Genomic DNA, 13233 nt, shown 5'->3' with positions numbered 1-13233 from the left:
TCAAATTCGTCTTCCAAACATTCTCCACTAATGTCTTGTTGTAACTGATCGATTTCGTCCGATAACGTGTTTAATTTTTTAAGATATAGTTGTGCCGTTACCTCACCGAGAGGTTGAATTCCATGTTCCTCTAATATATTTTCAATCCTGGTTACCCGTCCCTTTAGTACCTTCCTTCGGTTTAAGAGTGCCTCCATCTTGAATGCTCGTTATGCCTTAAGATGTCCTCCAATTCCCAATGTATCCGAAATGCCTATACTATTCACGAGGTCGTATTGATCGTCGTCCAAGAAACAATTAAACGGTACTCACTGTTTAAGTTTTCGGGTATCCGGCTGGATGTCGATGGATGAAATAGCTGCTGTCTCTATTAGGCTTAACCCTCGCCAACCACACCAGAATCCGCCTCGACGGACCAATTTATGTCAATGAGCCTTCGCAATGTTTCCGGACAGATGATAAAACGAAGCTTAAAGTCTCTTAGTTATCTTTAATATAAACTGAATCAATACAAACTGGACAGGTACAAATCGTCATCACAACGTGTAATACGTAGACGCCATTACCCTTTCTCCCTCCAGCACCGATCCACCACGTTACATGCGCGCCCCCTCCCAAACATACACTATTTTTCTGCACTAATACGATTGATACCGAACAACAAGTTTAAGTTAGGTTTTTTTATATGTACTTGTTATGTTACTTTATATAAGGCATTAAGAAATGAGATTGACAAAATTAAATAGGTAGTAGAGGGGGTCAATGCAAGCAATTTTGGCCATATGGATTGAAGGTTGCTGCAATTCTTCTTAAGAGATACAGGCTCTTAAAGTTTCTTTGCTGTCTGAATACCATGCAAATAGTATAGGAAAGCCCATCATCATTGTGCCCCTTGTTTTGTGGTGTAGCAGTTTTAAAAACATAGATAGATGCATCTCAGGAAAGTGAAAACTGGAATCAGAACATGAAATATTTTTTAATTGTTATTTCTTTATTGATAACCTAATTTAATTGCATGTCAGATTTTATGTGCAATTAACAATAAAAAGACAGTAGTCAGGCAAAATAGTTTTAACATCTGGTCTGCATTACAGGAACAGTGCTACATTCCTTTTATCACCAAACTGTACGAGGCTTAAGCTTGCAGATTATTCAGCAAGGAAAAAGTTTTCATGACAGTATTTATAATATGAATTAACAGCAGTCAATGCACAATTTTAACAAAATGTTTAACAATAATATGAGGCTTTTCTGTATGGTATTTGTGCATCACAGAGTAGCAATCACTATCAAATGTTTAGGATCCTGTATCTCATAAGAGGGGTTGTGGTGACATCCAGTTAATATGATCAAAATTAATTGTATTGACTCCATCCATCAACCATTTCATTTTTTTCATTTTGTTAATCTAATTTCTTAACACCCTGTATAAACTTATGATACTTAAAATAATTTATTTCTCAGAATTTTCATATACGAAGGTTATTTTTTAAATAAGGTCTGTTTTTTAATAAGAAGAAAAATACTGTAAATATCATTAAAATATATTTTTTTCCATATTCTACATACTTTTATCGACTTTTCTACATAATTTCCATTTTTGTTTAAACATTTATTTGTCATACCACTCAACAATTTTTTGAATTCCGACTTCAAAGAAATCTGCCGCCTGTGAAAAAGCCCAATCCATGACTGCAGATTTCACTTCTTCATCGTCGTTGAACTGTTGACCACCAAAAAACTCCTTTAAGTATCGAAACATGTGAAAATCACTGGTTGCAAGGTCTGGACTGTAAGGAGGATGATCTAGTTGTTCCCATCCAAAAGAACTGATTAGACCTTGTTTAATTATTATGCCTTTTTGTCCTTTCTAACTCTATTTAAAATTAATTTTGTATACTAGTACTTTCTATATATTAACAGGACTTATTATACTGGAAAATTATGGATGCAGATATTTAGTCTTACAGATCAAAAATAATGTTCTTTATTTAGTTCACCTGAACACATACACTTTAAACATGTGTTTCAGACTTGTTCGTCCCTCCTCAGCAGGCCTTTAAATGACACAAAGAACAAGCAAAATAGAAACACAAAAACAAGAAGAAGAAGAAATAATTAAAATGTTTATTCTAAACGATTACCCAAAATGTATAATAAAAAAAATGGCTTGAGAAACTAGACAATGACAAACAACCAAAATCAATAGATAAAGAGAAAAAATTTATTAAATTAAGATATGTTCCAAAACTATTTGAAAGAATTAAAAATGTAATTAAAAATAGAATCAACTTAATACCAGAAAAAATAAATTCAACTAAAAAACAATTATGTTACAGAAAAGAAGATAAATATGATATAACAGAGGAGAAAGGAATAGTATATTCATTTGATTGTAATTGCAATCCAAAGAAAACATATATAGGAGAAACTAAAAGAAAATTAAAAATAAGATTAAGTGAACGTATCAGAGCAATCAAAGGAAACTATGCAAATTCAGCAGTATCGGACCATTGTAATACAGAAGATTGTGCAATAGATCTAAATACGATACAAATTAGAAAAAAGGAAAAAAATAATTATAAAAGACAACTGTACGAGCATTTAAATATAATTAAGAAAACTAATAAAATGAATAACAACAATGGTAGAGAGATCCACCAATCATGGTTAAGCATTATAAAAAGGGGGGAGGAAGAGGCATAAAAGAGAAGACGGGAAAGTATTTGAAACGAAATTAAGTAGAAACAAACAAACCAAAAGAAGTAAGTGAATTGAAATAATATTTTAGATAATAACTAAGAATTTATTGTTTTAAACTGATTTTAATGTAAAAAATTAGGAATGTGTAAAATTGTATGGTTTCTGTGGATAGTAAGTTTAAGTGGAAATGTAGAGAAAATCGGAAATACAGAAATTGTAAGAATTTTTTAGAATATTTATTGTCGGGAAATGATTGTGTTCTTAGTTAATTTTAGTGATAATTGTACCGAAACATGTTTTTATTGTTGATTATTGTTAATTATAGAAAGTGTCGTTTAAAGGCCTGCTGAGGAGGGACAAACAAGTCCAAAACACATGTTTAAAGTGTTTATGTTCAGGTGAACTAAATAAAGAACATTATTTTTGATCTGTAAGAATAAATATCTGCATCCATAATTTTCCAGTATAATAAGTCCTGTTAATACAGTAGAGAGTCGTTAATCGGAACGCTGGTAATCAAAATGGCCGATAATCGGAACGATTTTCAGTCGAACTGTGTCATGCTGAATCAAACGTTTTTGATACTAGATTTACTTCTAAAGTATAATTTGCATCTTTTTTATATTCTTCAATATATTTATTTTGTTTGTACAAAATGCAGAAATAATTTTTAACAATACGATAGCCTCGATTATTATTATAAAAATTTTCGTTAGGCTTAAAATCGACGAAAATTCAACACAAAGCGACACGAAACGGAAAAAAATTCAACACGAAGCGATACACAACGGAGAAAAATTTGAACATCGGACAGGTTAATATATTTTTTCGTACAAAGTCAGTAATGGGAACAAATGACTAATCTGAACACCCCCAGTCCCCAATTGATTCCGATTTTCGACGCTCTACTGTATATAGAAAGTACTAGTATACAAAATTAATTTTAAATATGATTAGACCTTGTGTTTGTGCAGAAACATGGGGCCTTGCATAGTCATGGAGCAACATTACACCGGAAGACAGTAGGCCACGCCGCTTGTTTTGTATAGCACGCCGGAGTTTTCTCAAAGTAACACAATATGTATCAGAATTGATTGTTGTGCCTCTTGGCATAAAATCTACTAACAAAATCCCTTTTCTGTCCCAAAAGACGGTTGCCATGATCTTTCGTGCTGAAATTGTCTGTTTGGCTTTCACTTTGGTTGGCAAAGATGTGTGTCGCCATTCCATTGACTGTTGCTTGGACTCAGGAGTAATGTGAGACACCCAAGTCTCATCTTCTGTAATGATGTAGTACAACAATTTATCTCCTTCCTGATCGTATCGAGTCAAAAACGATAAAGCACTGCCCAATCTTTTTGTTTTGTGATTGTCAGAAAGCAGTCTTGGAACCCACTGAGAACACAATTTTCGATAATTCAGTTTCTCCGAAACAATGGTATACAAAACTGATCTTGAAATCTGTGGAAACTCAATTGATAACGTTGAAATCATGAATCGTCAGTCCTCTCAAATTTTGTTATCCACATCATGAACCAAATCTTCAGAAATCAGAGAAGGTCGGCCAGAGCGTGGCTCATCATGCACATTAACTCGCCCATCCTTGAACATTCTTACCCATTTTCGAACTTTACTGTCACTCATAGCATTATCACCGTAAACTTCACAAATCTGACGATGAATTTCCGCTGCTGCCAAGTTTCTTGCACTCAAGAATCAAATAACAGATCGTATCTCACAGTCAGCGGGAGACTCAATTTTCTTAGACACATTTTAAACTTCTACAGCTCAGCATACAGACAGACGATATGGCTGCAAATGGCATCAAAACACGTGCCAAGTTCGCTCAGAGCAGAAGCGCATGCGTACTGCCGTGATTGCACATTATTCTCACTCTCATTCACAAACGGACCTTATTTAAAAAATAGCCCTCGTATATTATTTACATTTCTTACTTTTCTACAGAAAGTAACATATCTACTTTATACAAAATTAAGTAAAAATTTTGATAATAGATTAGGCTGACCATAATTTCTTGAGACCAAAACAAAATGGGGAAGCTGAAGTTGATAAATACAGACCCTCTTTTATTAAAATTCTGTCAAAAAATGTAGATAAGAATTATTAAAAATTTGTTAGTATATTATTAGTGATATTGTTTTGACAGTGTAAAAAAAGTATATATAAATTTCTCTAAAAGATTTTATGTTTAAAAATCTAATAACAAATAAATGTTATTTCTTTACAATATAATATTAAATTTAAAAGTTTGGTTGATGTAGATTTTCTGGAGTCAATACTTTTTCAATGAAGTTACTTTGTTTAATATGTTCTGGTCACTTGCAATTTTACCATAGAACTTATTGCAATGTGAGTCACAATTTTGTTTTATAATTAACATTTCTTTCTTGGCTTCTCTTCTGACCACAAGGAATTCATGAGTGAAAATATTCTTCCAACACAGCTGTACTCCTGAAAACAATGAACTAATACTATATTATTAAAATCTTGAAATCCAACATTCTTTTCATACATTTCATTAAATATTTTGACCCATCAGTTACATAAATTTTTTCTTCATTTTATGTCTCCAAGTATTTGGTTACTGTTGTCTTTATTAGTGCCAACTAATTAAATAATTGAATTTTATCTGTTTCTGTTCCTTAAATTCACTGGTACAATTCTGTATTTCTGATCATTCAGACATATTCCTCAGCAGTAACTATTCAAATTAATGACCCTTATCAACACAGAATAAACATTTTCTAATAAATTATGAGTTCAGATTACAATACACAAATGTATTTAATATATGAGGGTTGGAATTTTAATAGTGACAACTCTGAAATTATAATCTGTACGAAAAACATACATGTTTCAGATTTTTACTGTCCTTCAATGTAGTCACGTAGTCACTAGCAGTGTGTAAGACCTGTTGCCAGCAATGTGGAAGTTGCAGGATGCAATCAACACAGCCTGTTTGGTGATCACCCGAATAGAACAATATGCTGCCTGAAGAATATTTGAAATAGTTCTGAACTGCTTTCCGTGCAGTGATTACTTCATTTTAGAGATCAAGTTGAAGTCACAGGACAGGGGCTTAAGTCCAGAGAATACAGTGGATGGTAGAGAACTTCCCAGCCCCAGCAACTGAACAATGTAGCCACACATTGTGCAACATGTGCTCAAGCATTGTCATGCAAGATGATGGGTGGGTTCTGTAGAAAGTGTTTCCATTTTTTTCTCAAAGCTGGCCACAGACTGTGTTTCAAGAATGTAGAGTAATATGTTTATGATCTGGCCGGGGAGTACACCATGTGTCAGAATAACACCATTTCAACCATACAGGAAAATAACCATAGCTTTCAAATTGCTAGGGTTCTGACAAAATTTTGACTTTTGTGATGACCCAAATGCTGCCACTCATTTGATTGTCATTTCAGTTCTGGTTCATATAATCTTTCCAATGTCTCATCTAGCATAGTGATAAGAAAGCCCTCCTTCACATTTGTAGTGCTCAAAGTGGATATGAGCAGAGTCATATTGTTGCCATTTCTGCTTTTGAGTCAGAGTATGTGGTACTCATTGTGATGGAATTTTCCTTATTCCCAACCATTTCTTCACAATGCCTAGCACCGTTGTATGCAACAACTTAGTCTCTTGGGCTAATTCACTAATCATTTGGTGCAAATCTGTATCCAGTAACACAAAAACAGCATTCACTTATTCTTCACTTGAATGAGGCTAATCTTTCACGTTTTCATGTCCCTCATTGAAGGCATTTACCCATCTTGCTGTTCTTCTATATGGTAATGCAGATTTCCCACAAGCTTCTAAAAGTCCTTGGCAACACTTTCATGCAGTATGATCGCTGATACTTTTAATCTTTATCCAACTTTGCTGCTCCAATTTTGAGAACATCACAATTAGACTAGGTGAGAAAAATAGGCCTTTCTCTTCTTGTCACTGCACAGGTGAATGGAGTTGGATGGCAAAGTTCCATTTGCTCTGAGGTAAAGTAGGTATGTAACCAACATCTGATCTAGGTGGCATTAGCTGATTGCATTGCATTGGGTTTCTATAGCACTGTTGCCACTATTAAATTTCTAACCCATGTACAAACTAGAAAGTTTTTTTTATTTTCAAAAAACAAGGAAAAAGTGAAAATTTTACTAAAATGGTGGATGGAAAAACTGGTACTGTCCCACTCAAAACATTATGTATGATCAGCTTACAATAGATTATATTTGCACTACAAAATGATAAATATATGTACAAACCTTTTCTAAGATATTAAAATCCATTGGATACACAACAGAACTGGGATTATCAATATTAAAATCTTCTGGCTATAAAAAAATAAATTCACAAAATTAATTTTAATCATAAAATATAATTAATTTACAACAGATTTAATTCTTTCAATTTTTATGAAATATGAACTAGCAATTATTGAATAATTTTTTACTCACTAATAAATTTTTATTAATTATTTTTATTTTCTTTTTGTAGTATTGTAAATATGACAATTGAACCATAATAATTTTAAAATAAATTATTTACTAATATTTAGAAAACCTGTAATTACTCTAAAAAGATTATTGTTATTCAGTAAATCAACAATAATGTTAAAAACCATAAATAGCATCATAGATAATTTTTTTCTATGCTTTTTTCCATAACTCCAATTTCCAAATACCCATTATAAATCCTCTAAATCAGCATTTCTCAACCTGGGAGTCACGGTGATATTAAAGAGGGTTGCAAAACAATAATGAAATCATTTTATGAAAAAAAATCATTTATTATAAACTTATAAACATTTTACTTACAATAAGTACACGTGTAAAGAAAAGAAATTAATGTGATGGTTGCATTTGTTTACATTTATAATTACAGTCAAAATTCAATTAGTAATAGTAAGGCTTACTGTTATTATTCCTTTAGATGGGGGTTGCAAAATATTAATTTTATTTATATTTACTATTTGGGAGGTTGTGGAGCTAAGAAGGTTGAGAATCGCTGCTCTAAATCAATATTCTTCAACCTTGAATCCACAGATTGTCACCAATCTGTGGATCCAAGGTTGATAAAATAAGGATGTTAAATCAGTTAAGGAGTCAGCAATTTAATAGAAATAAAATGTCTATGTCTCAGCTTCAGATCTGACATGTTTGATTAAAAAACCATTGTTATGTTTGCATCAATGTTCTCAAGCCACTTGAAACCAGAGTACAGACTCAAAACATTTAAACCTTAAGAACATAAGTATTGACAAAAATATTTGAAAAATGGACAAAATTTAAAAACATTAGTTAAACAAACATCTAAAAACAAAAATAATAATTCCTTATTGATCTGAAAAAATGGCATTGTACTCCTTATTGATTTGTAAAATGTTGACTCCTTAACTTTTTAAGCTTTGAAAACTAACTTCATCTCTACTGCTAACGACTAAATTGTTTTTACTCCTCAGGCTACAAGAAGAACTTGTATAGCAAAACTAGACTAACTTCTTTTCAATCAACCAATTTCTTTTTAACTGATAGCGCTGGTTTAGGCCAATTTCCTGTTTAAAGAGTTAAATACTATCATAAACTGGATGTTGCAATATAAGAACACTTCAACACCATAATCCAGTTAAAAGAACAAAAATATTTATTAAAAACAAACATTTTCAACTTTTGTAAAGGCCATCCTCAAATTCTATTGGTAGAATGAAAAAATTCGAACAAGATATAATTTTAAAATGTTTGTTGCATGTCTTAAGATTAATATCAGGAAATTTATAAATAATTAAAAAGAAAAAAAGTCGTAGCTTTGAAGTGGATTTTAATGTGACAAAACCATCAAAGTTTTTGGTATAATAATAATACAAAAAACAATACTAAAAATAAAGAAATTAACTGGAATTGACTAAAAACATTTAAATTGAAGAAATTAGTAGCAGAAGTGACATAAGATTTTCCACTAGAAAAAAAGAGGAAAATTATTTCTTTATTAACAAGTGAAAAAGCTATAGAATAAAATTTTAATTTCATTCATTTTATAATGGTTAATAAAAAAATAATCTATCCCTTCATTTTCCATACAAATGTTAGTCTAGATTTAGACAATTTCAATCTTACACAGAACCAATCTACTGTGTAAATCAAGGCTTAAGCTAAATCAAATATTTTTTTTAAAAACAATTAAAAGACAGTCGTTACAAAAATTAGACGATCACCATTTTTATTTTCCTTTAGTGTTCCAGAACCAAGAGGGACATTCTGACGTAATCTGCATTTGTCAGCGCAAATCCTTAGCAGATAAAAGGAGTCGAAATCCCAAATAGATACGGATGAATCATCACAAGATGTCGTAAGATCTACCATTCCAATTTTAAGAAATTTACTTGATTTTAATTGGTTTTTCTGTGTATTTTTAAGGAACTCTTTTTAGAAAGGGCAGCTACGTAGCCTACAAAGAAAGGTCTGGCTGTCTGATTCTTGGTTCTGGAACACCAAAGGAAAATAAAAATGATGATCGTCTAATTTTTGGAACTGTCTTTTAATTGTTTTAAAAATATATATTTATTCATCGAATGAAAATGAAAACGTAAATCAAATATTCTTCAAATTTATTTTTATTTACTTCAAAATTAAAAATGTTAAAATTTTAATAGTTCTTTATTTCTGTTATTTAATTATAAATCCAAGAAAAAGCATACACAAAACATAGAAAATTATAAATATTGTTTTTTATTAAAACTTATTTTAAAATAAAATATATCAAAAATACAAATAAAACTTAACTGCTTATATAATAAAAATAATTTCATCAAAAAGTTTTTATAGTATTCTGGAAAAGAACAATGAAAACTAATCAAAATTCTATATTATAAATTTTGCAAAAAATAATGTAAACAGGCATTTTTATTTTAAAATGTCTGCCATGTGTCTTTATATTCAACTTCAAGACATATTTTTATGATCATTCACACCTGCATAAGAAATGCAAAATTTGAATTAAGCATAGGTGACACATTATCCATGTGCCAAGTCTGGATTGTCAATTTATATACAATATAAAAATAAAAATTTAAATAAAATTTATTACCTAGACCTTCTGTGGTAATATAGAAATATAGTTTTTAGAAATATCTAAGGTAAGAAGTCAAAAGAGAAACAAGGTATAGTTACTTTGAAAAACTATACAATCACTTCCTGAAAATTAATATAAATATTATGAAACTATCAGATGAGCCCAGCATTGCTTGGGCAAAAAGTAATAATAGCAAAGATTAAGAATATTAAATTACAGCCGATCTTACCTGTTTTCACTGGGTGTAAAAATTAGAGTCCCCCCTCTTCCGAGACTAAATAGAGAATTTTTAGATGGATCTAAAAATATGTTCAATTTCTTGCAAAACCACAAAAAACTGCATCTAAAATAGTACAGTAGAAACCGAGTTCTTCAGGGTAATCCTTAACTCTCTCCTTCTCCCCCGCAGGGAACAATTTCAAAAAATCCCTTCTTAGTATACATTCCCATGACATACCCTATCTGTGTACCAAATTTCAACTTTCAACTCCTAACTGTTTGGGCTCTGCACTTATTATTATTATTAACCCATCGATTATAAACCCATCTCTATTATATTATAAGATTAAGAATATTTTATGAAATTTTTAAATGAAAATATATCTGCTATTTCATGCTGAAAATCCATATATTTTTATTTTTTAATTTCTTACTAATAATAAAATTAATCAATATCTCTACTATAAATTTAATTTTATACAAAATTAAATAGTTTTATGTTTGTACAAAATTAAATATATAAATATTTTAGTTGAATAATTTATCATGTAAATAATCAAAAAAAGAACAAAAAAATTGGTTATGGTATGATAACAACAAATACAGGGTGGGGCAGAAAGGACGGACATTTTTGAAATAGCTATAACTCACCACCAGATGAAGTGACAAATGTGTGGCAGTTAGTGTGAAAGTAGTGAGGTCTTAGCATTGTCTTTTCAGTTGAAGGCATGGAGCCATGGACAATAGAACACCATGTATTTGTGTAGGATTGAGGAAATAGTCGTATGCAAAGGGGATCGCTCAGTCATATATACATCTAATGAGAATACATTTCTGCATCCTTGCATACAATTGAAACGTATTCCCATGAGACATGTATGGTTTCAACAGGATGGAATGACGACTAGGATTTCTCAAATGAGATTCTAGGATCCCAGTTTTTTTTAACCCAGGAAATATCCCAAGAAATTCTTCTCATCCCGGGAAATCTTGAAAATTTCTTAAAAGTTCAGTTTTTTCTTTTTTTGTGCTAAGGTTAAGGAAACTTTGAAAATAAAAAGTATAATTAACTCAAACTGTCAGAATACATTTGTATTTATTAATTTTAAACCTACTTAGTTTTTTAAATTTTTGCTTGTTATGGCATGTCACAAATGGTCAATATTCAATATGTAACTTATTTGTGGCAAGACTGAAAATTCTTTACTTCTCAGAACCTGTAATACCTGGAATAATTGCACAGATTCAGTCTTAATTTTAACTATGCCCAGTAGATTCAATAACTGCATAATGCCAGGTTGTGCAAATTGAGAAAGGATAGAAATGAGTACGAAGTCTCCAAGTATGAAGTTTTTCTTCATAAACCTGATTATTAAAGATAAACAAACTGCCGAATTATTGGGCTATATGCTTGATATTTCTATTAAAGCAACCAAGGTAGACAAATCAAGAATACTAGAGAGCAAAAGAAGTACTATAATCTTGAAAACAAACTAAAAATCTTCCAGGCTACAGGTGAAAAAACACATAACATCTGTCTTCTCTTAAATGAATTAAACATGATTTCACTCACATCAATTGAATTGGAAAGAACATAATCAGACTTTTCATTACTAAAATAAGAATCAGATTAAGTAATGGGAGTATTGACCATCTTTACTTTTTAAAATCTTATTATAAAAATTTACAATAATATTTTGTATAATGTTTTATTTAAAAAATGAAAATTTCCTTTTAAGTAAAAAGTTTGATCTAAGTTCATTTTTTTTTAAATTTTCAAACTCAATTCAAAGCGTTTTGTTGTTGTATGCAGTTTCCAGCAAACTTTAATAAATTTTTTTATTTGTGAAAATTTCTATGTAATTCAAAGGTAATTTTTAATATATATCTTACACAGCATTATTAATATGATTTTGGAGGTTGCAAAACATATTAAATTACTTTAAAAAATGAAAAATAATTATATCATTTGATTTCAAGATATTTTGTATATCTTAAAAATAATTAATTCTATCCCAGGATTTCGAGAAACAGTTCACTTTTTTCCTGAAATCCTGGCACAAGTAAAAGACTGGGAAATGAAAAAACCCTAGTGACAGTCCACACAGCTAGAGCATCGTTATTCGTTGTCTCTTCCCTGACATTATTCATTGTCTCTTCACTGGATGCCTCATTTCCAGGTTCAGTGACATTCATTGGCCTCCTCGTTCACCCGAACTATCCACATGTGATTATTTCTTGTGGGGACACTTCAAGGCATGTGTATATGAGCATAAGCCTGTTCTTTGTAAGAACCAAAGAAAACTATTCACATGGAAGTTGCCAAAATTGCCTCCAGAAATGCATCACTGATAACAACCACCACATGGGAGATATTGTTTTATGCACTTGATTCTGTAAAATGCTATTTCAATTTGAACTCACATCTTCCAACAAATATCTTTTGTAGCAACAATTACAGATGTGATTTTTTTTTAAATGTCTGTCCTTTCTGCCCCATCTTATACATATTATATATTAAAATATTTTTACATTTTTTTCCAATAATATTTACTAATAAATATTTTTAAAGTAATATATTAATATTTACTTACAACATGTATTTTCATTCTATGTAAAGTATATTTAAGTAAACTACAAAACTGTTCTGTTGTTAGCATAGCTAATATAGGTGAAGCTGAAGATTTCTTATCAGACAGAGAAATGTTGAGACATTCGGGACACATCCAATCTTCTTCACATATTTTCTCTCTATTTACACATTGTACATGATAAATTCTTGGGCACAATGAACACTTCTGTTCACCATCTTCTTTATGGCATATCCAGCAATATCTATCATACTGTCTGTCCTGAAACAAAATAAAATTGTAAATAATTTCATATTTACAACATTTAAACTTTTTAAATTATTTTACTTGTTAAAATTATTATAAAATATAAAAATCTAAACAGACCTACAAGAGTTTTTTAATCTATTATTTAAAATATAATTCTGTGTTAAATTTGAAGTATGGCAATATATACTGATAATTTTATTCTATATATCATCAAAATTCTTATGCACTAAGAATTACAAAATATTTATATTAAATTTTGGTTTAAAAATTGCACTGCACTATATACAAACTTTATAATCCATAATCTGAATGTGTTTTGTCTTCAATTAAATTAAATTATTTACAGTGGAACCTTGCTATATGACCGTAATCAGTTCCTGATGTTTGG

General features: G+C 30.5%; 2 protein-coding genes across 7 annotated transcripts in view; one reads left to right on the top strand and one right to left on the bottom strand.

Annotated features, from left to right (window-relative positions):
* Nucleotides 1–13233, top strand: part of LOC136972479 (THAP domain-containing protein 1-like) — a 306926-nt gene that overhangs the window by 254201 nt on the left and 39492 nt on the right. The gene's annotated exons all lie outside the window — the stretch shown is intronic.
* Nucleotides 1–13233, bottom strand: part of LOC136972206 (putative leucine-rich repeat-containing protein DDB_G0290503) — a 119463-nt gene that overhangs the window by 78165 nt on the left and 28065 nt on the right. For all 5 annotated transcript variants that reach the window (XM_067266769.1, XM_067266789.1, XM_067266783.1 and 2 more), the window contains 2 exons: nt 12600–12857; nt 6984–7052 (listed from right to left, as the gene is read on the bottom strand). In XM_067266769.1, coding sequence (XP_067122870.1) covers nt 6984–7052; nt 12600–12857 — 327 coding nt within the window. The remainder of the gene's footprint in view (nt 1–6983; nt 7053–12599; nt 12858–13233) is intronic.

The sequence above is a fragment of the Centruroides vittatus genome, unplaced genomic scaffold, assembly GCF_030686945.1.
Source record: "Centruroides vittatus isolate TY-2023 unplaced genomic scaffold, ASM3068694v2 contig_1057, whole genome shotgun sequence".
Taxonomy (NCBI): Eukaryota; Metazoa; Arthropoda; class Arachnida; order Scorpiones; family Buthidae; genus Centruroides; species Centruroides vittatus.
This window is presented reverse-complemented; position numbering and strand designations above follow the sequence as displayed.